Raw genomic sequence first — 27703 nt, forward strand, 5'->3', positions numbered from 1 at the left:
GATGTGTTGTTCATGTCCATTCAAAGTACGTGTGCGTGTGCACGCCAGCCGGAAGATTTTCCCCTAGCAGCGTCCGTAGGGTCGGCCCGGGCGCCCCCTGGAGTGGCGCCACCACAGCGCCCTATAAAGGGGCCCGCCGACCCTCCACCCCCTCAGTTCCTTCTTGCCGGCACTCCAACAGAGGGGCAGGAGGGTGGGTGTTGGAATGGACATGAACACCACATCTCGAAGAACAACAGTTACTAAAATGTGGGTAATCATTTTTTCTTCTTCAATTGGTTGTTCATGTCCATTCAAAGTAGGTGACTCACAAACCTAACCTTAGGAGGTGGGGTTGGAGATAACTGCTGACTGGAGTACTGCGCGACCGAAGGCTGCATCATCCCTAGCCTGGTGCGTGATGGCATAGTGAGACGAGAATGTGTGGACGGAGGACCACGTGGCCGCTCTACAAATCTCTTGAGTCGGAACCTGAGCCAGGAACGCCGCAGAGGAGGCCTGCGCCCTGGTGGAGTGGGCCGTGACCGGAGGAACAAGAGTCTTAGCTATACGGTAGCATTCCCGGATGCAAGTCGCGATCCACGAAGAGCTTCGCTGAGAGGAGACCAGGAGCCCCTTCATCCTTTCTGCCACTGCAATGAAGAGCTGGGTTGAGCGTCTGAACGGCTTGGTACACTCTATGTAAAAGGCCAAGGCCCTGCGGACATCCAGGGAGCGTAGCCTCCACTCTTCGCTGGAGGTGTGTGGTTTCGGATAAAACACCGGGAGAAAGATATCTTGGCCCATGTGGAATTGTGAAACGCCCTTGGGTAGGAAAGCCAGATGAGATCTAGGTTGGACCTTGTCCTTGTAGAAGACTGTGTACGGGGGCTCAGATGTTAACGCTCGAAGCTCCGACACCCATCGGGCCGAGGTCATTGCCACCAGGAAGGCGGTCTTGTACGACAGGCACAGCAGGGAGCATGAAGCCAGAGGCTCGAAGGGAGGCCCCGAGAGGACCAGATTCACGTCCCAAGCAGGGGTCGGCTGACGCACATGCAGGAAGAGCCTGTCCATACCTTTGAGGAAATGCCCAACCAGTGGGTTTGCAAACACCGAGGCACGCCCCTCTCCCGGATGAAAAGCGGATATGGCTGCCAGATGAACGTGAATGGAGGAAAGGAAGAGGCCCAGTTGTCTTAGGTGAAGCAAATAGTCAAGGACAGCTGGAATTGGTACCCCCAGCGGGTCGAGACCCCACTGACCCGACCATATGGAGAAGCGCTTCCATTTAGCCAGGTAGGTGGCCCTAGTTGATGGTTTCCTGCTACCCAGCAGCACCTGCCTGACCTGCTGGGAGCACTGCAACTCCACCGGGTTCAGCCATGGAGCATCCAGGCTGTGAGGTGAAAGGACTCGAGGTTTGGATGGTGGAGGGAGCCCCGGTCCTGCATGATCAGGTCCGGGAGGAGAGGCAGCATCAGGGGTGCCTGAACGGACATGTGCAGGAATGACGTGTACCAATGCTGGTGCGACCATGCCGAAGCTATCAGGATTACCCTGGCGTGATCCCTGCGAACCTTTAAAAGTACCCTGTGTATCAGGGGGATCGGAGGGAAGGTGTAGAGCAGACCGTCCTCCCATGGCTGAAGGAAGGTGTCCGACAGAGACCCCCAACTGTGGCCCAGGAGGGAGCAAAACCGTTGGCACTTCCTGTTTTCCCTTGAAGCAAACAGGTCTAACTGGGGAAAGCCCCAGAGCTGGAAAATTGAGCGAACCACATCCCATCAGAGGGACCATTCGTGACCCTGGAATGAGCGGCTGAGGGTGTCCGCCAAACCGTTCTGCTCCCCCGGAAGACAGAACGCCGTCAGGTGGGTGGCACTGTGAATGCAGAAATCCCACAGTGCAAGGGCTTCCCTGCAGAGGGGAGAGGAGCGTGCACCTCCCTGTTTTTTGATATAAAAGACTGCCGCCGTGTTGTCCAAAAGGACGGAAAACACACCTGCCAGCCAGCTGAGACCAGAAGGTCAAACACACCAGGCGGACCGTTCTCAGCTCCTTGACATTGATATGCAACTTGAGGTCCTCTGGCGACCACAAGCCCTGCGTTCTGAGGCATCCCAGGTGCGCTCCCCAACCTCGATTCGAGGTGTCTGTCACCAAGGAGAGGGAGGCCTGCGGGGCAGCAAAGGGGACACCCATGCAGACTTCCCGCTGGTCGAGCCACCACCGTAGCGAGCTCAGCACCAAGCGGCGAATGGACACTACTGAGTCCAGGGGGTCCCTGCCTGGGCGATAAACTGTCGCCAACCAAGACTGCAGCGGGCGAAGCCGGAGTCTGGCATGGACCACCACATAGGTACATGCCGCCATGTGGCCCAGCAGCCAGAGGCAAACTCGCGCCATGGTGACCGGGGCGCGGTGCAGTCCGAGGATGAGCTCAGAAATTGCATGGAACCTGGACTCCGGCAGATACGCTTTGGCATGTGTGGAGTCCAGAACCGCTCCTATGAATTCTATTCATTGCATCGGAGATAGGGTGGATTTGGCTTCGTTCAAGAGGAGGCCAAGATTGAGAAAGGTCCGCCCGATGAAGCACACCTGGGTCTCCACCTGCTCCTTGGAGTGGCCCTTTATGAGCCAGTCATCCAGGTAGGGGAATACCTGGATGCCCTGCCTGCACAGGAAGGCCGCCACGACTGCCATGCACTTCGTGAAGACCCAGGGAGCAGCTGACAGGCCAAACGGGAGCACCATGAACTGCAGATGGACATTGGCCACGACGAACCTGAGGTACCGACAGTGCTGTGGAATTACGGCAATGTGGAAATAGGCGTACTTTAAGTTAAAGACGGCATATCAATCTCCTGGATCCAGGGAGGGGATGATCGAGGACAGGGAAACCAAGCGGAACTCGATTTTCCTCACAAACTTGTTCAGCTGCTGCAAGTCTAGGATGGGTCTCAGGCCCCCTTATGCCTTCGGTATGAGAAAATACGGGAAGTAGAAGCCTTTGCCCCTGAGCTCCCATGGGACTTCCTCCACCGCCCCTGCCTCCGTGAGGGACTTCACTTCTTGAATTAGAAGTTGCTCGTAAGAAGGGTCCCTGAAGAGGGACAGGGAGGGAGGGAGGTTGGTGGGGCAGAAGAGAGGAGAACTGGATAGAATATCCCCTCTCTACCGTGCAGAGCACCCATCTGTCCGACGTAATTTGGGACCAGGCACGGTAGAAGTGGGACAGACGTGACCCAAAGGTAGGGGTGGAAGGATCCAGAGTCTCGATTGGTAGGTCGCCCTCGACCATATCATCAAATAGGGGGTCAAGGCCCAGATGGTGGTCTCGATTGGCCAGACGCCTGGCCGGAGGAGTGGCGCCGGTGACGCCTCCTGCCATTTCTGCCTCGCCTGCACCCCAGCTCCTGGCAAGTCTGTGGCTGGTATGGGCGAGGGGCCGCCTGCGGCCTAAATTGTCTGCGCTGGGTCACAGGGGTATGGAAGCCCAGTGAGCGAAGCGTGACCCTCAAGTCCTTTAAGCTATGGAGACGTTTGTCTGTTTTCTCCGAAAACAGCTTCTGCCCTTCGAAGGGGAGGTCTTGAATCGTCTGCTTGACCTCATAGGGCAGGCCCAAGACCTGGAGCCAGGCCCCCCGCCGCATGACCAGGCCTGTGGCCAGGGTGCACGAGGCTGAGTCTGCCACATCTAAGGTGGCCTGGAGGGAGGCTCGAGAAATCAGTTTGCCCTCCTCCACTAGGGCTGAAAACTCTGATCTCGAGTCCTGGGGAAGGAGATCCGCAAATTTTGACATGGACCTATACGTGTTGTGGCCATATCAGCTTACTATTGCCTGTTGATTGGCAATGCGGAGTTGGAGTCCCCCAGTGAAGTACACCTTTCTACCAAAGAGCTCAAGTCTTTTTGCATCCCTGCTCTTCGGTGTTGACCCCTGAAATCTTTGACGCTCCCGCTGGTTAGCTACATCTACTACCAGGGAGTCCGGGTGCACAGGTGTTCATGCCCTTTAGAGGGGACGAAGTAATGCCGCTCCGTCCTCTTGGCAGTAGGGGCCAATGAGGCTGGTGTTTGCCATAGGGTGCGGGTCGTATCAACTACAATATTTATCAGCGAGAGGGCCACCTTGGATGGCCCCGAGGGGGCCAGAATGTCCACTACAGGGTCCGTGTTCACCTCGATCTCCGCTTGGATTGCGATGCTTTGAGCTGCTGGCCGAAGCAATTGTTGGAGGATTCGAGTGTCCTCTAGGGCCGGTGCCGCAGCCGTGCCCGAGACCGCCTCGTCTGGGAAGGACGACGAGGAGATTACATGGAGCGGCCCTTCCTCCAGTGCATGCGGCCCCTCGGGGTCCTGCGGCACACGGTACTGAGGTTGCGGTGCCGGTTCCGAGTCTAAATGCGGCACCGCGGCTGGTACCGGGGTCGCCAGTGAGCGACTTGGCGTATCATGCAGTGCTGGCGGAGCCCGAACGAAAGCTGTTGCCGGTGCCGCTGCCCAGTTAGGGGGTGCTGAACTTGACGATGACACACCCCTGCCCGGCGACGGTGCCGATGGGGGAGGCAGCTGCGCTGGGGCCACCGACATTAAGGACACCGAAGCCGACCATGACCAAGGGCCAAACGCCTGGCCTACCACCTGATGGTAGGCCCAGGGAGTCCAAAATAGCCACTGCGAGGGTGGCTGCCATTGTTGCTGCCACTGCGGGTAACGTTGGTGGCTCACCCCCGACACCAATCTCCTGCTCCACGACTGGCTGGAGCGACAGGAGTCTGCCTCCGAGTCTGAAGAAGTCTCTCAGTACGAGGATCTGGGGGGAGCAGCGCCCGGTGCCGAAGGAGACCGGTGCCGAGGCGGCGGGGAGCCTCTCATCTGGTCCTGCACGGTGATGGGAGGGAGGCGACAGCATGGCCGGCTTGCCTCTAGATTGCACTGGTGGATGGGCCACAGTAGGCAACTCCCTATGATGCAGGGAGGCCGGTGCTGGGAGACCCATTAGGCCTGAGGCCACCTCGAACGCCTCCAGCGTCGACAGGGGGCATATGTCTCTGCTGAGGTCTGGGGAATTAAGCTGGTCCGGACTCGACCGCCCTCTCTGTGGTGCGGGAGTCGACGGAACCGCCGAGGGCTGCAGCCTAGCCTGTCCGCTTACACTTGCGGAAGGCTTCGGTCTCGGATCCTGGTGGGGTGACCGATCCCTCACCGGCTTCCTTCTCTTGGCAGGCACTGACGAAGGTGAGTGGTGCCACACTGAGGCAGACTTCCTATGACCCGACTCCGTCCAGTACCGGGTTTTCGATGACTTGGGCTGGGCCCTAAGTCCTGATGCCAGTGCTGGGGCACTCCACACCGAGGATGATGTGCTGGGCCGCACCTTGGCCGGTTCTGGGTCCAAGGGTGGTCATAGGGCCGCCTCCATCAGGAGGACTCTAAGTCTTTGAGCCCTGTCCTTAAGAGTTCGTGGGCAGAAGCCTCTACAGATAGAGCACCGGTTCTTTTGGTGGCTCTCTCCGAGGCACCTCAAACACGCAGAGTTGGACTAAACGGTAAGGATAGGACATTGCCAAAATGCTACACAAGAGAACTTCCAGCTAGCCGTCACCAGCAGTAAGAAGGAACTGAGGGGGTGGAGGGTCGGCGAGCCCCTTTATAGGGAGCCGTGGTGGCGCCACTCCAGGGACACTGGTAGGGGAAAATCTTCCGGCTCGCGTGCAGGCGGCACGCGCACACGCACTTTGAATCGATGTGAACCACCACTCAAAGAACAGTGTGTTGCAGTCAGGATCCCCACTGACCCAATGGCAGACTGCTCTGTCACTGCTAGGGCCCTCGGCTGGGATGCAGTGGAGTGGGTGGGCCTGCGTCCCCCTGCCACTCCAACCCGTGGGTTGCAGTCTCCCCCTCTCTCAGGCAAGAAGCCTGCGCTTGTCGGCTCTCTGCCAGAGCTAGGAGGCCCGACTGTTTTGCCGCTCAGCCTGAGTGCAGGCCTGAGCCCTCAGACCCTTTGCTGCTCCACCCTGATTAAGGACCCGGGCTAACTGACTATTTGGCTACCCAGCCCAAGTACAGGCCTGACCCAGAGACGCTTTGCTGACCGGCCTGATCGGGGCTGGGCTCTGTGTTTGTTGTTCAGCCCTAATCACAGACCTGCACTCACATCTCCCATGGCCCTGCTGATTTCCCATGCCAGGTGGCCTCCCAGAGACTTAGTGAGTCAGATTGGCTGCTCACAGACTCGGAGGGGAAGGGGTTACTCCCTCCAACGGACTACAGGCCCCCACAAGTAGTAGGGATTGCATCTCCCTGGCAAGGAATTGCTGATGAGAAGGGACCCTGAAGAGGGACCAGGGTCGGGGATGGAAGGGAGAAGTAGATACAAACTTGAGGGTGTAACCAACTGTTACTGAACTGAGGACTCAACAGTCCGATGTTATCTATGACCATTCTTGGCTGAAGGACAACAAGATGGTCCAACAACAAGAGAGAGGACGAATCTGGAACTCAGACTGGTGTAACGCCCTCTGATGCACCTTTAAAAGGCTGTGGCTCAGTGACCATTGTGCCAGGATCATAGACTCAGACTCTAGGACTGGAAGGGACCTCGAGAGGTCATCGAGTCCAGTCCCCTGCCCTCATGGCAGGACCAAATACTGTCTAGACCATCCCTAAAAGACATTTATCTAACTTACTCTTAAATATCTCCAGAGATGGAGATTCCATAACTTCCCTAGGCAATCTATTCCAGTGTTTAACTACACTGACAGTTAGGAACTTTTTCCTAATGTCCAACCTAAATCTCCCTTGCTGCAGTTTAAGCCCATTGCTTCTTGTTTTATCATTGGAGGCTAAGGTGAACAAGTTTTCTCCCTCCTCCTGATGACACCCTTTTAGATACCTGAAAACTATCATCATGTCCCTTCTCAGTCTTCTCTTTTCCAAACTAAACAAACTCAATTCTTTCAGCCTTCCTTCATAGGTCATGTTCTCAAGACCTTTAATCATTCTTGTTGCTCTTCTCTGGACCCTCTCCAATTTTTCCACATCTTTCTTGAAATGCGGTGCCCAGAACTGGACACAATACTCCAGTTGAGGCCTAACCAGCGCAGAGTAAAGCGGAAGAATGACTTCTCGTGTCTTGTTTACAACACACCTGTTAATGCATCCCAGAATCACGTTTGCTTTTTTTGCAACAGTATCACACTGTTGACTCATATTAAGCTATGACCCCTAGATCTCTTTCTGCCATACTCCTTCCTAGACAGTCTCTTCCCATTCTGTATGTGTGAAACTGATTGTTCCTTCCTAAGTGGAGCACTTTGCATTTATCTTTATTGAACTTCATCCTGTTTACCTCAGACCATTTCTCCAATTTGTCCAGATCATTTTGAATTTTGACCCATCCTCCAAAGCAGTTGCAATCCCTCCCAGTTTGGTATCGTCCGCAAACTTAATAAGCGTACTTTCTATGCCAACATCTAAATCGTTGATGAAGATATTGAACAGAGCCGGTCCCAAAACAGACCCCTGCGGAACCCCACTTGTTATACCTTTCCAGCAGGATTGGGAGCCATTAATAACTACTCTCTGAGTACGGCTATCCAGCCAGTTATGCACCCACCTTATAGTAGCCCCATCTAAATTGTACTTTCCTAGTTTATCTATAAGAATATCATGCGAGACCATATCAAATGCCATACTAAAGTCTAGGTATATCACATCCACCGCTTCTCCCTTATCCACAAGGCTCGTTATCCTATCAAAGAATGTTATCAGATTAGTTTGACACGATTTGTTCTTTACAAATCCATGCTGGCTATTCCCTATCACTTTACCACCTTCCAAGTGTTTGCAGATGATTTCTTTAATTACCTGCTCCATTATCTTCCCTGGCACAGAAGTTAAACTAACTGGTCTGTAGTTTCCTGGGTTGTTTTTATTTCCCTTTTTATAGATGGGCACTATATTTGCCCCCTTCCAGTCTTCTGGAATCTCCCTCGTCTCCCATGATTTCCCAAAGATAATAGCTAGAGGCTCAGATACCTCCTCTATTAACTCCGTGAGTATTCTAGGATGCATTTCATCAGGCCCTGGTGACTTGCAGGCATCTAACTTTTCTAAGTGATTTTTTACTTGCTCTTTTTGTATTTTATCTTCTAAACCTACCCTCTTCCCGTAAGCATTCACTATACTAGACGTTCCTTCAGACTTCTCAGTGAAGACCGAAACAAAGAAGTCATTAAGCATCTCTGCCATTTCCAAGTCTCCCGTTACTGTTTCCTCCTCCTCCCTGAGCAGTGGGCCTACCCTGTCCTTGGTCTTCCTCTTGCTTCTAATGTATTGATAAAAAGTCTTCTTGTTTCCCTTTATTCCCATAGCTAGTTTGAGCTCATTTTGTGCCTTTGCCGTTCTAATCTTGCCTCTGCATTCCTGTGTTATTTGCCTATATTCGTCCTTTGTGATCTGACCTAGTTTCCATTTTTTATATGACGCCTTTCTATTTTGTAGGTCACGCAAGATCTCATGGTTAAGCCAAGGTGGTCTTTTGCCACATTTTCTATCTTTCCTAACCATCGGAATAGCTTGCTTTTGGGCCCTTAATAGAGTCCCTTTGAAAAACTGCCAACTCTCCTCATTTTTTTTTTCCCTCAGTCTTGAAGTCATGGAAGTCTTTCTCCTAGACAGTGGTCAGTGCCGGCAAGAAGCTTGGCACTTCCTGCTCTCTCCTGTCTCTGGCCGTCTTGGCTGCTGGAGGTCCTTGTGGGGTTGGCGAAATTGAGAGAGAGAGGTCCTTCGTCACTTGGAATGCCACTGGTGTTGAAGGAGGCAGCAGACACCTAAGCACCATGGCTGCTTCCAAGAGTCTATGGTGGGTCCCGAACCAGACTAGGAGCTCTAGGTGGAGTTGGCAGGCCACCAGTGGCACATGAGGACAAGTGACCTGGCATGGGTCTCACTGAGCTGTTCATTTCCTGCACCATAGAGCGCCCTCTCTGTGTGCTGTTTCTTATGCTTCTTCCTCAGCACCAGAGATGAAGAATGGTGGCAGGAAGAGCACTGTTCCGAGGGAGTGCTTTGCATGGATATACAAATGCTCACCACCGATGTGGAATAGCTTGGGCCACTTCCAAGAGAAGGACATTCAGCTGAACACTTTTTTTTCTAGTGTGAGGGCTGAAGTCCCTGCAGATCTGGCACTTACCTTTAATGCGAGTTCCCCAGAAACTTTAAACAGCTAAAGTGCAGGTCACTCACCTCACATCGGCTTGCTCCAAAAGGAACAGAGTTTGAAGCCCAGGGACCAGGACACATCCAGCCTCTGGGGCAAAAAGTCCCTCGATGACAGAGACAACTATTTACACTACTATATATGCTAACTAAGAACTATCTAGACTAACTATAATAACTACACTAAGAATAAATGGAGAAGAGTCCAAACTACTTGCTGCAGCAAGAAGGATCATTCCAGCAACCATCATAGGTGGTAAGAAGGAATCAAGAGGTTGTGGAGCCGGTGGAGCCCCTTATCCCAATGCATATATGTGTGCAATTCTAGAGGGCACTAGAACCAGCCTTACAGATACCACTAAGGGAAAGATCTCCAGCAACAGTGCACACAGCATGCACATACCTAGCATGGAAAAGACATGAACAAGCACTTGAAGAATAAATCAGTTCTTAAAACTCCAAAAGCATAGTCTTCTGCAACCAGTTTTTAGAACTTCTGTAAAACCAGTTGAAGCAAGTGCAGAGGATTTGAAGTGTTTCACAAGCATTCCAGGGACTCAGGCCCACATTTTTAAAAGGTATTCAGGCTTTGCTGGCTCACTGTTGCAACACCTGATTTAAGAGCCTAAATCTCATTTTCAACAGGGATTTAGGCACTTAATCTAAATTCCATCAACACTTGGTGACCAAGCAACACCTAAATATCTTTAAAAATCTGGGCCCCAGACTCTCAGAATACTGATTTTTTCTAAAGCAGAAAACAAATCTATATAGTCTTACCAGTTGCACCTGACAGAACTAGGAAGTCAGAATGAAGAAATTGTGCTACAAAGAACACCTCTAAAAGAGGCCTTGTCATTACTAAAGATTTGAACCTTTTGCCACTAAACCCACTGTACTGAAGCAATTTAACAACGCCCAACAATTGACCATATTTGTGCTAGCTATGCTGAATCAGTTTAAGATACTTTGCATTGTCTGCCCTGTGTCCCCCACTAGCATTGTCCTAAACACTGTCAGCTGCAATATTCTGGACCTTGATGAGAATACTTAGTTCAGCTTCCAGAAGCAATGCAATGAGGGAGATTTCAAAAGGCTACCACACTACAATGTGGGACAGTCAAAGTAACAGGAGACCCATGTCAGCTAATATGCATCCACAGTGATGCTAAAACAACCAAGTCGGAAAGTGAATCTAGTTCCACATAAAAATTTTGAAGCAGTTGCTCATGAATATGAAAATACTTAGTAGTTTGAAGGGCCGAGCAGGAGAAGAGGTAGAAGCAGCAGCAACACAGAACAGCTGACACTCAGCACAACCTTGATTCGCAACACACAACTAAAGATATCTATCCTATGACTCAAATCCTACAATAATCTTTTAGTTTCCTGTGGGTCATGGGCCAAAACAGATTGAGAACCACTGTTCTAATCCTTCTCATGGTGCGGAACAGTTTTCTGCAGAATATTCATGAGTACCTTGCCCAGTTCAGTTTTAAATGATTGAAAAAATGGGGCTTCTAACAATTTTGTTGCAATTTTATTCCCCAGTCTAAGGACCTGTCTACATTACAAATACAGACTCAGGGGACTCCACTGTAGCTGTTCTATACTTGCTGCTTAGACAGATTGCCCTTTAAGTGTTTGATAAAATCTTGCAGGGTTTCAATTTCACATCCTTCTCAACTGCAACTGAAATTTTTTTTTATTCTGTTTCACTGCACTGCTCTTAGTTATATTTCATGACTGAGAGGAAAAAGGGATGCAGCAGCAACTAGGAAAAGAAGGGAGCAAGCAGAATTGTAGTAATACTGAAGGCTTTGATTACTACTACATATGTACAGCATTTAGCATAATGAGACTTTGATCTCTAACTGCAACCTTTAGGGATATGTCTACATGGCAGTTAAACACCCATGGCTGGCCTGTGCCAGCTGACTTAGGCTGGGGCTTGTGGGACTGTTTAATTGCAGTGTAGACGTTCAGCCAGGGCTCTAGGACTCTGCAAGGTGAAATGGTCCTAGAGCTCAGGCTGCAGCCTCAGACCAAATGTCTACACCGCAATTAAGCGATCCCTTAGCCCGAGCTAGCAGGCATGGACCAGCCACAAGTGTGTAAATGCAGTGTAGACATACCCTAGGTGCTGCTGCAATGCAAATATCACCACCAAGAGTGCATGGTAAATAGGGCTTAGCGTTCCGCCACTTTTAACCGTTAAAGATTACCCCAATGGCATGTATTACTGCAATGTATATCTCTGTTACTACATAATGACGGGATACTGCCCTCTGCGATTAGGTTGTTTAGTTTAATACTTAAAGTTTGAAACGGATCACTTTTCGGTGGTTATGATAAATACAGAGAAGACACTAGGATAATTTAAGTTGAAAGCTAAATATTATATTACACACACATACACTCCTCTCACACAGCTTTCAGGTTTTACCATGTAATTCTTTAGTAGCAGGAACTCTATCTTCCTATATATTTGTACAGCATATAGAACAAATGGACCCTGATCATGACTGCAGTCTTTCGGCATTGTGATATAAATAATGTAAGGTCACTGCATATAAAAGTGCAATTTGCAGGTGTTACCAAGTGAAATATCTTTAATGTGTCTTAATCAGGGGTTCAAGTATTTGTTAGTTATGGGAAGGTAACCCAAGGACTTACTTTTCTAACTGCTTTTCTTTTGTGGTGAGTGCTACAGATTTAGTTTAAGTAACTGCACTAGGGACACATCATTTGAGGTACTCATCCAGCACAAGGACATACAAAGTATGTTAACTGCCACTATAGAACTTACCTCCATTAAGGTTTCCCTCAGATTTAACCTCTTTTCTATAAGCTGACCATGTTCCTTGAGAAATGTACAGAGAAACAAGCTGAGATTCTGAATGAAGTTCTGTTCATCATCTTTTCCATTGGAGTATGCAAGTCGGATATTGGTGTTTAAAGGAAGCATCTAATAAAACAGGAATGAATTTTCTAGGTCAACAGTTTTAAAAACTTTTATATAGTATGGATCACACCAAAAAGGATCCTCCTATTTCCAATTGTGCAATATTACCTGTAGAAGCCAGGGAACTTGGGTGTTTTTAATTAACAAAATGTTTTGTCTTTTTTAGGAAAAAACATTTCTGCTATTCACTGCATTCCCCTGCAAATGCTTCTTCCCTCCACCACCCGCATCCCAAAAAGCGCGCACACATCTGTATGGAAAGGTCCCAAGAAATGTGAATGAATTCCATTAATCTTTAATATGCTATATAGTACCTAGATAATAGGGCCCTGGCCATCAAGGGCTAACCACAATATAAATAAAAATAATCTCAATGGGTTACATTTGATGACTGCCTTAAGACAACAGCGTTGACATTAAATTAAGTGTTTCAGAGAGGAGCAGGGGAACCAATATCTCTAATCTGCTGCCAAGATTATATTTTAGTGTTAAATTTTAAATTAGTTTGGTTCTAATACAGTTTATCTTTATAAAACAAAAAACAAATTCAGTCAAATGAAGTCAGAATAAGTAGAAGGAATTCAAATGGAAGTGTCTGGGCCAAATTCAGCAATGGTATAACGTGGTATTAAAATGGGTTTAAGTATTTTAACATATCACAAATTTGGCATTCAATTGGTCCATAAAGTGAATAACAACTCACTAACCCCAGGCAAAGTTAAGCAGTAAGAAGTAAAAGCACCTAACAGGAGCACGGAAGAACAGAACACAAGCTGCCAAACTAAACAAAGAGTAATACTCAGAACTCTGATATGTCTGAATTTAGCCCAAAAGAGTGTAATTCCTATTTTTTTTCAATGGGAGCCACAACAGGATTGTGAAAAATCGTTTAAAACACTAGCTATATGTTTTAAGATGTTTTAAAACTTGCAGGTTCCCCAGATGCCGCAAGTGAACAAACAGAGGAAAATTAAAAGTAAAACTCATGTAGTCATTTACATTTATGAAAGATGACCTAAAAAAGACTGCAAGCATCCATACAAGGAAGATCTGTTCATAAAAACATACAATATTCAAGTTGCCGAAGATGCCATCCAAGGATGCAGATAAAAATATGACAAGGATATTGTTCATAAAGTGAAAGCTGAACTTTACATACAATCAAACTTAGGTACAAACATATACCTGGGTGCATGACATGCTATTTGAGCTTAAGAAAGCAATAAACTTGATCAACCTAATGCACACTGTGGAAATAAGGCAACCAGCAGCTGCTTGGTAAATGATTGTATGAAAGAAGTGGTGCCCCAGATTTTCACTGACACTCCAAGAAACTCAAGACGACTGCTACTCCATTCACATCCAACTATCATTAGATTTCACACTGAACATGAGGATTACTTTGATTAAAATAGCAGCATTCATATAATACAAGAAACACTTCTCATCAGAGAGGCACTGTACTTAAAGCAACTGGGAAAGGCTTGAGAGACTTGTCAGATTACTGGCTGACACTATTGTCACATCCTCAGTGGAAATCTGTCTCACTCTAAGACAGGGGTAGGCAAACTTTTTGGCCTGAGGGCCACATCTTGGTATGAAAATTGTATGGTGGGCCACGTATGCTCACAAAATTGGGGCTGGGGTGTGAGAAGGAGTGAGGGCTCTGGCTGGGGTGGGGCCAGAAAAGAGGAGTTCAGGGTGCAGGAGGGGGCTCCAGGCTGGGGCAAGGGAGGGGGTCAGGGGTGGAGGCTCCCAGGCGGTGCTTACCTGAAGCAGCAGTACGTCCCCCCACCCCCCTCGGGCTCCTATGCGGAGGTGCAACCAGGCGGCTCTGCATGCTGCCCCATTAGCAGGCACCGCCCCTGCAGCTCCTATTAGCCGCAGTTCCCGGCCAATGGGAGCTGCGGGGGGGGGCTGTGCTTGGGGCGGGAGCAGCACGCGCAGCCCCCTGACTGCCCCTAAGCATAGGAGCTGGAGGGGGAACATGCTACTGCTTCTGGGAGCCTCAGCTTACACATGCAGAGCGGTTTCCAACCCCACTCTCTGGCTGGAGCAGGGCAAGCCCCAGACTCTGCTCCCCAGCAGGAGCTCAAGGGCCAGTTTAAACCGGCTAGAGGGTCAGATGTTGTCTCCGGGCCATAGTTTGCCCACTCCTGCTCTAAGAACTATCACGATCACAAAAAAACCAAATAAAACAAAAACAAACCAAGAACTGAATCAAAGATAAGGAACCTTTTCCATTACTTAGCCAACAGGATTGTCTCAAATACAAGGTCATGAGTTGAGTCTTCACAAGAGAGAAAATAAACTGAATACCAATGACATAATTTAGTTAATTTCTGGTCTTCCAACACTTAAAATTGAAGATCCAAAATTCAAACCCATAGTCTATATTTGTGAAAGAGGTTGAGCATAATTTGCTGCATGAGGATGATTGTTAATTGTGGAAGACAGAACAACTGAAAACAAAGTGTTTTCAGAATTGACTCCTGCACTTCAGTCCAGCCAACTTGGTATCAAAAATGCTCTAAGCTCATCTGGATAAGTTTGGCTCAAGCTTTGTAGTAGTTTAGATGCTGAAAAAGAAAGTACATTGGTAAAAGTGTTTTGATATCCTAGAGCTAATACACTTATAGTTTTCCATTTTGGATAAAGTTTATGCCTGTGTTTGAGGAATAACTATAATTAAGTACATGACATGGAATGTATTTCATTTCAAACCATTCTTTCCCACCCTTGACTGGGTAAACTACAACCTTGAGTTCCATTCCTTTTCACCAAAGCCAGATTTTATCCTAACAAAATCCAAGTAAACTATTTGTTTAAACATGCATTGAACGCCGAAACAGTAGAAGATACAACACTACTTTGTACAAAAAATGCATTTTAGTAGTACAGTACAGCACAATCTACACCAAGGTTGCAACTTAAATTGTTAACATCACTACCAAGTTGGTTTAAGGTCACTATGAGACCTTTATTCATCAAGAGTTGACCTATAAAACCAACAGATTGCTAGAAAATGCAAATATCTGCTTTGGAAGTCAACTTTGATCTCAAAGATTTTTGTCGGTATATATGCTATATTCCACACACACTTCAACTGCTTCACTGTCTCAAAACCGATTTGCACACCACACTGCAAAATCCTAGGTCCATTACTGTCCCCATGTTGGTTTTTCTCCCACACTCTGAAAACCACAAAATGGTTTGGGGCCAGGGAGGAACAAGCTATTTAGTCCAAGCAGCTTGCAAGCTCAGCCAGAGCAATTTTTGTACATAAAGAAACTTAAGGAAATTTCCTGTCAAAAAAGTATTAAGTTGCAGTGAAAGCTGTAAACTTTTGTTACCTGGGGGGGGGGGGCGGGGGTTGGACTCAAGAACATTGCAATCTTCATAGAAAGTCACAGTCAGCACTAAAGGTCACCAGCCAACTTAAGTTTGCCATGAATCACATAAATCATGCTGGATCAGCCCAACGGGCCATCTAGCCCAGTATCCTGTCTGTGACAGTGGCCAGTGCTTGAAGCTTCAGAGGGAATTAACAGAACAGGGCAATTTAGAGTGATTCTTTCCCTGTTGTCCAGTCCCAGCTTCTGGCAGTCAGAGATTTAGGGATAGCCAGAGAATGGGGTTGTGTCCCTGACCATCTTGGCTAATAGCCATTGTATCCTCCATGAACTTAGCTAACTCTTTTTTTAACCCTGTTGTGCTTCTGGCCTTCATAACATCCCCTGGTTGACTGTGTGCAGTACTACTTTCCTGTGTTTGTTTTAAACCTGCTGCCTACTAATCTCTTTGGGTGACTCCTGAATTCTCGTGTTATATGACGGGATAAATAATATTTCCCTATTCACTTTTTCCATACTATTCGTGATTTTATGGACCTCTATCATATTCCCTACTAGTTGTCTTTTTTATAAGCTGACCAGTCCCGGTCTTTTTAACCTCGTATGGAAGTTGTTCCATACCACTTATTTTTGCTGCCCTTCTTGATAACTCTTCTAATTCTAAAATAGCTTTTTTGAGATGTGGAAACCAGAAGTGCATGCAGTATTCAAGGTGTGGGCATACCATGGATTTATATTTTGGCATTATGATATGCCTGTTTTATTATCTATCCCTTTCCTAATGACTTCTAACATAGCTAACTTTTTTGATGACACTGCACATCAAGCAGATGTCAGAGAACTATGCACAATGACTATGATTTTTTTTTTTTTGAGTAGTAACAGTCACTTTAGACCCTGTCGTTTTGTCTATATAGTTAGGATTATTTTTTCCAATGTGCATTAGTTTGCACTAAACAACAGTGAATTTCATCTATTTTGTTGCCCGGACACCAAAATTTGAGAGATTCATTTCTCATTCAGCTTTTGACTTAGCTACCTTGAGTAATTTAGTATTGTCTGCAAACTTTGCCACCTCACTGTTCATACCTTTTTCAAGATCATTTATGAATATGTTGAACAGCACTGGTCCCAGTACAGATCCCGAGGGGACCCCACTATTTACGTCTCCACTGTAAAAACTGATTTATACATATTCTTTGTTTCATATTTTATAATCAGTTATTGAGCCATGAGAGGACCTTCCCTCTTATTCCACGACTGCTTAATTTGCTTAAGAGCCTTTGGTGTGGGACCCTATCAGAGCTTTCTTAAAGTCCAAGTACACTATATCAACTGGATCACCCTTGCCCACGTGCTTGCTGACACCCTCAAAGATTTTTCATGGAGTGACGAGGCATGATTTCCCTTTAGAAGAAACATGTTGATTCTTCCCCAACATATCATGTTTATCAGTCAGATAATTCTGTTCTTCACTATAGTTTCAACCAGTTTACCTGGTATTGAAGTTAGGTTTAATGGACTGTAATTGTCAGGATCACCCCGGAATCTTTTTTTTAAAAAAAATCAGCGTACATTAGCTATCCTCTAGTCGTCTGGTGTAGAAGCTAAATCACAGTTACGAGTTCTTCAATTTCATATTTGAGTTCCTTAAGAACTCTTGGGTGAATGTCATCTAGTCCTGGTAACTTATTACAGTTTAAATTTATCAATTTGGTACTAAACCATCTGACACCTCAATCTGGGGGCAGTACCTCAGATTTGTCATAGAAAAAGAATGGCTAGGTTGTAGGCATCTCCCTCACATCCTGTGCAGTGAAAACCGATACAAGTATTCATTTAGTTCTTCTGCAATGGCCTTGTCTTCCTTGAGTGACCCGTTATCACCTTTATTGTCCACAGGCCCCAATGACTTGTCAGGCTTCCTGCTCCTGATGTACTTAAATTTTTTGCTGTTCATTTCTGTGTCTTTTGTTAGATGTCCTTCAAATTATTTTTTGATCTGCCTAGTTACACTTTTACACTTGGATTTGTCAGAATTTATGCTCCTTTCTGTTTTACTCACTAGTATGACACTTCCAATTTTTAAAGGATGTCTTCTTGTTTCTAACCACTTTTACTTGACTAATTTTTAATTGTGTGATTAATTTTTTTTAAATCACTTGACAGCCCTAGTTACATTTAGTTACCAAGCCGTTCAGCTATATTTACCTCTTAAACAGATAAAATGGCTACTAACCTTACATAACTGTTGTTCTTTCGGACGTGTTGCTCATGTCCATTCCATGTTAGGTGTGTGCACACCACATACACCATTGCTGGATATTTTCTCCTCAGTAGTATCTGTGAGGTCAGCTCTAGCACCCTCTGGAGCCATGCACTGGTATAAGGGTGCCATTTGCCACTCACCCTTTCAGTTCTCTTGCCGGTCAACTCCAACAGAGGGGTAGCAGAGTGCGTCATGGAACTGACATGTCCAACACATTTTGAAGAACAGATATGGAAAGTTAGTAACTGTTTTCTCTGAGTGCTTGCTCTTGTCCATTCCATGACAGGTGACTCACAAGAAATACTTCAGGAGGTGGGCTTGGAGTTCAACACTGTTCTTCAGAACCTGTCATCATCTCAAGCCTTTTGAGTGACAGCATAGTGGGATGCAAAGGTATGCACCAATGACCAAGTTGCTGCCCTGCAGATGTCTTGGATTGGGACTTGTGCGAGGAATGCCACTGAAGAAGCTTGAGCTCTTGTGGAGTGAGTGGTTAGGATGGCTGGAGATGTAACACTGGCCTGCTCGTCGTAAGCCCGAATACATTTGGTTATCCAGGATGCCTCTGGGGCTGATCCTGGAAGCCCTTTCATCCTTTCTACTACTGCTACAAAGAGTTGCCTAGATTTGCAGAAGGATGTAGTCCTCTCAATATAGAAGGCTATGGGCATGTCTAACATCCAATGAGTGAAGCCGCTGATCCTCAGAGTTCTTCTAAGGCTTTGGGAAGAAGACAGGCAGGAAAACAGCCTGGATGGTATGGAACTGTGAAACCACCTTTGGCAGGAAAGCCAGGTGGGGGCACAGTTGGACCTTGTCCTTGAAGATCATCGTGTAAGGTGGTTCTGACGTAAGGACTCTGATTTCAGAGATCCTTCTGGCTAAGGCAACCTTCCAAGAGAGAAGTAGTAGACAGCACAATACTCGGTGGTTTGAAAGGAGGGCCTACGAGCCTTGACAGAATCAGGTTTAAGTCCCAAGGAGGGATCAATTTGTGAACCTGAAGGTAAAGTCTCTCCAGTCCCTTGAGAAACCAGATAGTCATCTCATTAGAGAACACTGACCTGCCGTTCATTGGCAGGAAGAAAGCTGAGATTGCTGCTAAGTGTAACCATGATAGATGCCAGGGCCAGACTTTGCTGCTTCTGATGGATTAAGTAGTCCAAGACAGACTGAGGGGAAGAATTAACCAGAGACCTTGTTGAGATCCCCATAGTAAGAAGCACTTCCATGTGTCCAAGTAGGTAGCCCCAGGGGAAGGCTTCCTGCTACCTAGTAAGACCTGCTGAACTTCCTCTGAACAGGCCTGCTCCTCCGGCTTCAGCCAAGTAACACCCCTGCAGTTGGGTTAAGGAATGCAAGGTTTGGGTGGAGTGGAAGCAGAAGACGGGATGCTATTGATAGGTTCAGCAGCATGCTGAACCAGTGCTGACATGGCCATGCTGGAGCTAGAAGAATAACTCTTGCCTTATTCTTCTTGATTTTCAGGAGGACTGTGTTAAATCAGAGGGAACAGGGGAAAAGCATAGATCAGGAGCCCTGTCCATGGGAGCAAAAAGACATCAGAGAGGGGGTCTAGCCTGTGCCCAGACAGCAAGCAAAACTGAGAGCACTTCCTGTCCTCTTTGGTCCCTTGGGGAGACTCCAACCTCTGGAAGATGAACCTGGAGATCTCCGGGAGAAGAGACCACTTGCGGTGAAAGGAGAAGGATCTACTGAGGTGATCTGCCACTGTACTCCAGGCTCCCGAAAGGTCTGATGGAATGCTTCATGCAGAAGTCCCATAGGCAGATGGCCTCTGACACAGGGCAGAGGATCAAGCTCCTCCCTGTTTGTTGATAATAGAACATGACCATGGTCTGTCAGAACTTGCACCACCTTGCCTAAGATTTGAGGGAGGAACACCTGACCAGCTAAATGTACAGCCCTGAGTTTCCTGCTGTTTGTGTGCAGGGAGAGTTCTTCCTGGGACCACAGGCCCTGAGTCCTTAGGCTGGAAAGCCCACCTCCACAATTTCAGTCTGACGTGTCCGACACTAGGGAACCAATGGCTCAGGGGCTCTAGAGGGTACCCCCATCATCATTCATCTTGGGTCTTTCCACCTGACCAGAGTGGCGAGGCCCAGGGGTGGAACAGCGAGCACCAAGCCCAGGTGGTGTCTGTTCAGGGAGTAAACTGATGCCAGCCACATCTGTAGAGGCCTTCCATGCTGAACCACGTAAGTGCATGCTGCCATGTGCCCCAGCAGTTTGAAGCAAACTCAGGTTGTTGTAATTGGGTGGACCATGACCTTGGATATCAGATTCAACTGTCTGGAATCAGGCCTCCGGAAGGAAGGCTCTGGTTTGGGTAGAGTGAAGCACTGCCCCAATAACCTCTATTCTCTGAACTGGAATAAAAGTTGACATTTACTTGTTTATCAACAGGCCCAGTGCTCGGAAGGTGGCTTAGACTACACTGATGCTGTTCCAGATGTGAGCCACTGACCGACCCCTGATCAGCCAGCCAGTCAACAATGTATGGGTAGACCTGGATGCCTCATACCTGAGGAAGGCCACTACTAGTGCCATATACTTTGTGAAAACCTGTGAGGTTGTAGATAGGCCAAAGGGGAGAGCGATGAAGTGGTACTGCCATTGGTTCACAAGAAATCTTCTGTGGCCATGGAAAATAGAAATGAGAAAGTATGCATCTTTTAAGTTGAGGATACTGTACCAGTCCCTGGATCCAGGGAGGTTATAATGAAGTCTCAGTGGTTTGAGCATTGGCCTACTAAACTCAGGGTTGTGAGGTCAATCCCTGAAAGGGCCACTTAGGTAATGGGGATGTCATAAACAGATAAGGGTTAATGTCTCTTTCACCTACAAAGGGTTAACAAATAGTGACCTGCAAACACCTGACCAGAGGACCAATCAGAAGACAAGATACTTTCAAAGCTCGTGGAGGGAAGCCTTTGTTTGTGGGTTTGGGGTTTGGCTTTGTTCTCTCTGAGTCCTGGACAGGGCTGAGGTGCAACCAGGTTTCTGCCAATCTCCCTGCTATAGTCTCTTATCTGTTCAGAATTGTAAGTAGAAAAGGCGGTCATAGCCTTTTAATTTGTTTTCTTTTTCATTTGCATGTGTGTACTTGCTGGAAGTAGCTTAAATTGTGTTTCTGATGGAGAAAGTTTCTTTCTATTGTTTATAAGTTGAAAGACCCTGTAACTGTTTACCATCTAAAGTGCAGAGATAAACCTTTTACTTTTTCTTTCTTTTTTTATTAAAAGCTTTGCTTTAAGACCTGTTGAGTTTCCTTTTCCCCTTGTTGAGGCTCAAAGGAATTGAGTCTGTACTTAACAGGGTAGGAGAAGTGGGGGGGAAGGGTGGAATCCCTTTGTTTAGATTCACGGAGCTTGAATCTGTATAATTCTCCAGGAGCCCAGGGAGGGAACACCTGGAGGGGAAGAGGGAGAAGGGAATGGTTTATTTCCCTTTGTTGAGAGACTCAAGGAATCTGGGTCTTGGGGTCCCCTGGGAAGGTTTTGGGGGGACCAGAGGGTATCAGGCCCTAAAAGAATTCCTGATTGGTGGCAGCGCTACAGATCTAAGCTGGTAACTAAGCTTAGGGGAATTCATGCTAGTACCCATATTTTGGACGCTAAGGTCCAGATTTGGGAATTATATTATGACAGGTGGTAAATCTGTGTGGGAATTGGTCCTGCTTCAGGCAGGGGACTGGACTAGATGACCTCCTGAGATCCCTTCCAACCCTGATATTTCTGTGATTGTTTCTAAGGCAAGGAGGCCATGCAGAACATCAATTTCTTGAGATACCTGTTGAGGCAATGCAGATCAAAAACGGGCCAGAGGCCTCCCTTGGGATTAGGAAATATCAGGAGTAAAACCCTTTCCCTCTCAAGTCTTGAGGAACTTTCTTCATAGCCCCCACTTCCAGAAGGGACTACACCTCATGGGCAAGGAGTTGCTTGAGAAAAGGATCTCTGAAGAGGGACGAGGGTGGATGAAAACTGAAGGTTACAGTCAATTGTCACTGCATTCAGCACCCAGTGGTTCAATGTTATGCAGGACTATGCCAGGGTGAAGTGGGACAGATGGTCGAAAAATAAAATAAAATAAACGTTGGGGAAGCAGGATCTGAAGCAGAAACTGGTATAATGCCTTCGGACGCACCTTCTAAAGGCCTACTTAAGCCCATCAGAGCATCTATGTGACCCCAGCTGGGAGGTTGAGGTGGACAGGAGAGGCTGACGCTGCTTGTAACCTCTCCCTTTCCTTTTATAGGGTTCCTGTCTCACAGGTGGTGCTGAGAAACGAAGTGGTTGTTGGGGCCTGAAGAGCTGCCTGAAGCAGATGAAGCACTGAGGCCACTGTCCTGGCTGCTGCATTGGCTGTGTTCAGGGCCAGCGAATTTCTGCCTTGAATCTTGAGGCAGAAAGAGTTTTAAAATTTGGCCAGGGCGTCCCACGGATTGTAACTGAATCTCCCTGGCAAAGCTTGTTGGTTAGAGATACACTGCTGAAGGCTATCCCCCCCACCCCCAAAAAAAACCGGACCAGGCTTTTTGTGCCCTGCCTATCCCCCTTGTTGGCGGCTGACAACCAGGGAACCCGGAGTAGGGTGCGTGCGCAAGGATAGGTACTTGAACCCACATGCAGGCACATATTTCTTTTCTGACCTCTTTGAGGAGGCAAAGGGAGGAGGGGAGAAGGAGTTTGCCAGAGAGCCTTGACTGGACCCAATAAAGCCTCGTTAATGGGTAAGGCCACTCTGGAGGGAGCTGCCGCAGCCAGAATGTCAGTAAGGCTGTGGGATGTTTCCTTAAGCATCTCAATTTCCATCCTCATGTTAGCTGCTATCCACTTCTGTCATAAACAGATAAGTAAGAGTTAATAGAACAAAAGTGCTTCATATCTCTTTTGCCTGTAAAGGGTTAACAAGATCAGGGAGCCTGGCTGTCACCTGACCAGAGGACCAATCAGGGGACAGGATACTTTCAAATCTTGAGGGAGGGAAGTTTGTGTGTGTGCTGTTAGATTTTGGTTGTTGTTCACTCTGGGGGCTCAGAGGGACCAGACTTGCAACCAGGTTTCTCTCCAATCTCTTTGATACAGTCTCTTATACGTCCAGAATAGTGAGTACTAGGTAGATAAGGTGAGTTAGGCTTATGTTTGTTTTCTTTATTTGCAAATGTGTATTTGGCTGGAAGGAGTTCAAATGTGTATTTGTATACTTAGGCTGGGAGGGTATTCCCAGTGTCTATAGCTAAAAGACCCTGTAACATATTCCATCTTAAATTTACAGAGATAATTTTTACTGTTTTTTCTTTCTTTAATTAAAAAGCTTTTCTTGTTTAAGAACCTGATTGTTTGAATCACAGTGATCTTCCAGGGTAACCCAGGGAGGGGAAGCTGGGGGAGGCAACAGTGAGGGAAAGGGTTTACTTTCCTTGTGTTAAGATCCAGAGGGACTGGGTCTTGGGGGTCCCCAGCAAGTTTGGGGGGTGGGGGGGACCAGAGTGTACCAGGCATTGGAATTCCTGGTTGGTGGCAGCGCTACAAGTACTAAGCTGGTAATTAAGCTTAGAGGAATTCATGCTGGTACCCCATCTTTTGGACGCTAAGGTTCAGAGTGGGGAATTACACCATGACAATTTCAAAAGGTCCTGATGGACTTTGAAGTCATCCTACAGGAGCAAGCTATTGGGCCCGAGATGACCTTGTCTGGGGAGGAGGCGGAGGAAGCTTCCTCAATGACATCCATGGAAGCCACATCCTGCACATTGGTATCAGGGTTGGTACTGGAGTCAGAGTCCGGTGCCAAGTGGGAAGGGGTCGTAGCCCACCTCTTCAAGACCACAGAGTACAATCAATGGGAGGGAGCACCCAGTACTGGGGGACAACTCCCAGGGTTCCAGTATGGCCACTGACCCGTCGGCCAGGTGCTGATGGGGGGAACCTGCATCTGGTGGTGGCTCTTAGGCTGCACATATGTTTCCCCTTTGGACTCTGATGAGGAGTACTCCATCGTGACTATGTTGGGGTGATACACCTCTCTGCCTCCATACGGTGCTGGCGGACCGGAGGTCATGACAACAGGATCAGGGCGGGTTTACACTTAAGAGTGCAAGGGGGCCTGGTGCCCAGAAGAAGCTCAACGCTCCCTGCTCCCAGTCATCAGAGCTGGCAACTGTCCCATCGGAGTCAGGAGGGACGGGGGACCAGGAGTGACAGGGAGTGACAGTAAATCCTTGACTGCTGCAAAGGCTTCTGGTGCTGCGGTGGTTTCTGGGTCTCAGCGGGCAGGTACCGCACCATACTCAATGCTCTGGGCAGAGTTGATGGTGCCACAAAGGGTCCAAGGGTGGAGTGGCGGCCCAGTGCAGGTTGAACTGCACTGTCTTCCTCATGCTTGTCCTTTTTCTGCACCGGTGAGTGCCCCCTGTCGGTCCATTAGGATAGCCTTCAGTCTCTTTTCTCTGTCATTTTTAGTGAAGGGTCTAAAGTCCTGACCAATCTGACACTTGTCCCTCACATGAGTTTCTCCTAAGCACTTCAAGCAGATGGAGTGTGGGTCACTTACAGGCATGTTTGCTAAAGGAGGCACAAGGTTTGAAGCTCAGGGATTGGCGCATGCCCAGCCTCTGAAGCAAAGGGAGTCCCTCAACAATAGCGACTATCTACACTAACTACAAAATCTATGTACACAAAAAACTATGTTTAACGAACAAACTAAGAATTAGAATCCAAAACCCATTGGGAAGAAGCTTTGCCCAAGCAAGGGGGGTTGTTCCAGCAGCGGTAAGAAGGAATTGAGCGAGCGTGTGGTTGGCAGCACCTCTTATACTGGTACACGAGCGTGCGTGGCTCCAGAGGGTGCTAGTGGTATTCACTGGGCTGGCTCTAAGGGAAAAATCTCCAGCAATGGGGCACACAGTGCACAATCCCCCCACACGGAATGGACATGAGCAAACACTCGAACAAGAACCTATGCTCCACTTAGGACTAACTTGAGACTAGCCTCTCCTTTTAGGTTCCAGGACAAGCTGCTCCAAGAAGCGGTCACTAATGATGTCTAGAAATTTTACCTCTGCATCTCATCCTAGAGTCTGACATACACCCAGTCAGTCAGTATGGGGTATAGTTGAAATCCCCCACTGTTATTGAGTTTTCTGTTTTTACAGCCTCTAATCTCCCTGAGCATCTAACTATTACCATTATCATCCTGGCAGGTGGTTGGTAGTATATTCCTACTGGTATGCTCTTGTTATCAAACACCAAATCTTTTTTCTAATATAAACACCAACCACAAAACTAAAAACTAGAAGACAATTCTGTACTGAAACAATGCACATCAACGTATCAGTGACTGAAAACTTAAAACTAATCTAAATTCACTTATTGATAGACAGACTGAACAAGAGTGCGGCATGTTCTTACAGAGAAGCCATCCTTTAAGGTCAAACAGCTAGAGTTAAAAAAAAAAAAAAATCAGACTGCTTTTATATAAATTTCAATAAAAGCAAACACTTCCTAGGGTATCATATAGGATAATCACCAGGGGTATTTCTGGTTTCAACTGCAGAAATACATGTCTAAACTAAGTCATTCAGAAGGATTCAACTACCATACCTGAGGCTACAGACTGAAGGACCAGATAAAATATTATGTAATGTACACAATGAAGATGTACCGATTTAGTGATTTTACTACACAACAGTCTGCAGTGTTTTGTGAAGTCCTTACGAAAGCTTCCATCAAATGCATTAACTTTTTTTTTCGCCTTTTTTTTTTTTAAACGCATGCTAGGTGAACTTGCAAGGTCAAATCAATGACAGCAGGAAAAAAACAATGGTGGTTTAGATAATCTCAACTATGCATTTTCATGTTTTCTGATGTTTTTGTTGTGTTTGTCTTAACCTGATCTTGAATATAACAGTAACCTGAAAAGATACTCTTCAAGTAACCAATAGGTACTTACAATCTTAACTTCAGTTTAAGAAGTATTTTGCTTGCTAACTTTTGAATGAATCTTAATAACATCTTTAAAAATAAACTTACAGTATAACATTCTGCTGCAAAAAGATAGCTAGTTTTCTATAATGAACGTGTATTGGCATTTATAAGCTAAGCTTCCTCTATTAAAATCATTTTGCTAAAAAAAAAAAAAAACCAGTCAAAATTTCAATTGGGAAAGTTTATTTTGTACTAAGTTAAAAAAGTTACCTGTTTCAACTGCATCATGGTCAGCGTAAAGAGGGTTACAAACTGTTCCTCATACTGGCTTACACTGACACCTGCAATCTCTGTGAGGCACTTCAAAGAGACGTTTCGAAACATGGGAACATTTAAAAACTATAAGAAAGATTTCAGAAAGAAGATTAGGGATATTACAAAAAGGCAAATTACATATTAAGCATTTTATTTCAGTTAACCAAAGCTTCCATTTTATGTGTTAGTAACTATCAATGAAAAACAAAAACAAAAACCCACATGATTACCTTGTATATTAATGTGCTGATTAACTTGGTCTCAAAAATGTATCCCAGTGGAATCCAGTTAAGGAATCTTAGCAAAGTTTCCAAAGTTGCATGAACAAGAGGAGCATTTTGGGAATTTTCCTGTAATGGAACAAATATATAAACTAGTTTACTCTCTTCTTAAGAAATTCCACTCTATTTTAAAAAGTTATTGAAATTAGACTTACCATCACAAACTGACACAGTTGAAATATCTGAGAGAATTCATTGCACATACTAAAAAAAATAAAATAGTAAGATGTTAAACATTCAGCATCGCCACATTCAGTAAACTACACTGTCCACTTCAATAATGCCACTTTGCCAGTAAGAGAAAAGTTTCTGTGAAAATTATACAAATCTCTCCCCATGTGCAAATTGGGTTTGCAATCACAGGCACAGAACACCAGTCCTGCTCACAACTAAGAGGGCTGAACTACACCACAATGCATATAAATGTAGAAGGTGATCACAAAGCAGAAGTGTACACAGCTGCTAAATGAGTCTGGTAAGGTTTAACAGTGTCACTAAGAAAAAGGGAATCAAAATACTCAAATTGAATCTCAAATTTAAAAAACTACTACGGTAGCTAACCAAAAACCTTTGATGAGAGCAATTCTGCGGCAGTAACTGAAAATTTGATGTACACCAGAAGTATGTGAAAAATTACAGAATATTTTACTTGCCTGTCTTTCAAATGCTTCGCTTTCACTTGAGTTATCTGTCCACTGGAGAAGTCAAAAACTTCTTCACTTAACAGTTTAAGGATCACCATATTGTTCTGGCAAAGACTCTCACTTGTCCGGCTTGCCCCTACGATATCACTTATGAATGTTGGCCAGTGTTTGGGCCATTCCTGTTTCAGTATCTGAAAGTACATAAAACATCCATGTGGTTGGTACAGCTTTCTTTCTAAACATTCCATACGCAAACCAGTTCTTCTGGTTAAATTTGTTAGGTGTATAATTTTCTTAATGCAAGATTAAAAATAAAGTAGGAGCTAGAGTTTACCTGAACAAGAATCATATTCAGTTTTCCAATATATACTTTTTCTTTCTAGAGTAGAGAAAGACAGAGAGTTAAGTTATCAGTAATGCTTTCCTCCCTTCCCATGTCCCTAAAGAGAATTCACTTACTTCTACACATGTTGGATCAGATGAGGTCTTGATAATTAAGCCGACAACATACTTTTTTATTCCTACAAAGAGAGTTAAAAATTAATTTTCAGCTTGATCTGCTATTATGGATAAACTACCTACACATGGAACCCTGAATCCAGAAGCATTACAGTCTCTCAGCAATGTGCACATGTACAACTTCAAGCTAGTTTTAATTACACACGCACGGGGATCAACTGGAACAACCCAAAAACATCTGAAATTCC

General features: G+C 46.4%; 1 protein-coding gene and 1 long non-coding RNA gene across 4 annotated transcripts in view; one reads left to right on the forward strand and one right to left on the reverse strand.

Moving 5' to 3' along the window:
- LOC115649173 overlaps positions 1-20654 on the forward strand; it is a 91597-nt gene extending 70943 nt beyond the window's left edge. For 2 of the 3 annotated variants that reach the window (XR_003999778.1, XR_003999779.1), the window contains exon 3: positions 18091-20654. This is a non-coding gene — a long non-coding RNA (uncharacterized LOC115649173). The remainder of the gene's footprint in view (positions 1-18090) is intronic. The other variant, XR_003999780.1, reaches the window with a different exon arrangement.
- Positions 1-27703, reverse strand: part of XPO1 (exportin 1) — an 83037-nt gene that overhangs the window by 25698 nt on the left and 29636 nt on the right. Inside the window, exons 5-11 of the mRNA XM_030557846.1 lie at positions 27456-27517; positions 27331-27375; positions 27006-27187; positions 26508-26556; positions 26302-26421; positions 26027-26155; positions 12027-12185 (exon numbers count right to left, since the gene is read on the reverse strand). Of these exons, the coding sequence (XP_030413706.1) occupies positions 12027-12185; positions 26027-26155; positions 26302-26421; positions 26508-26556; positions 27006-27187; positions 27331-27375; positions 27456-27517 (746 nt within the window). The remainder of the gene's footprint in view (positions 1-12026; positions 12186-26026; positions 26156-26301; positions 26422-26507; positions 26557-27005; positions 27188-27330; positions 27376-27455; positions 27518-27703) is intronic.

The sequence above is a fragment of the Gopherus evgoodei genome, chromosome 3, assembly GCF_007399415.2.
Source record: "Gopherus evgoodei ecotype Sinaloan lineage chromosome 3, rGopEvg1_v1.p, whole genome shotgun sequence".
Classification (NCBI taxonomy): Eukaryota; Metazoa; Chordata; order Testudines; family Testudinidae; genus Gopherus; species Gopherus evgoodei.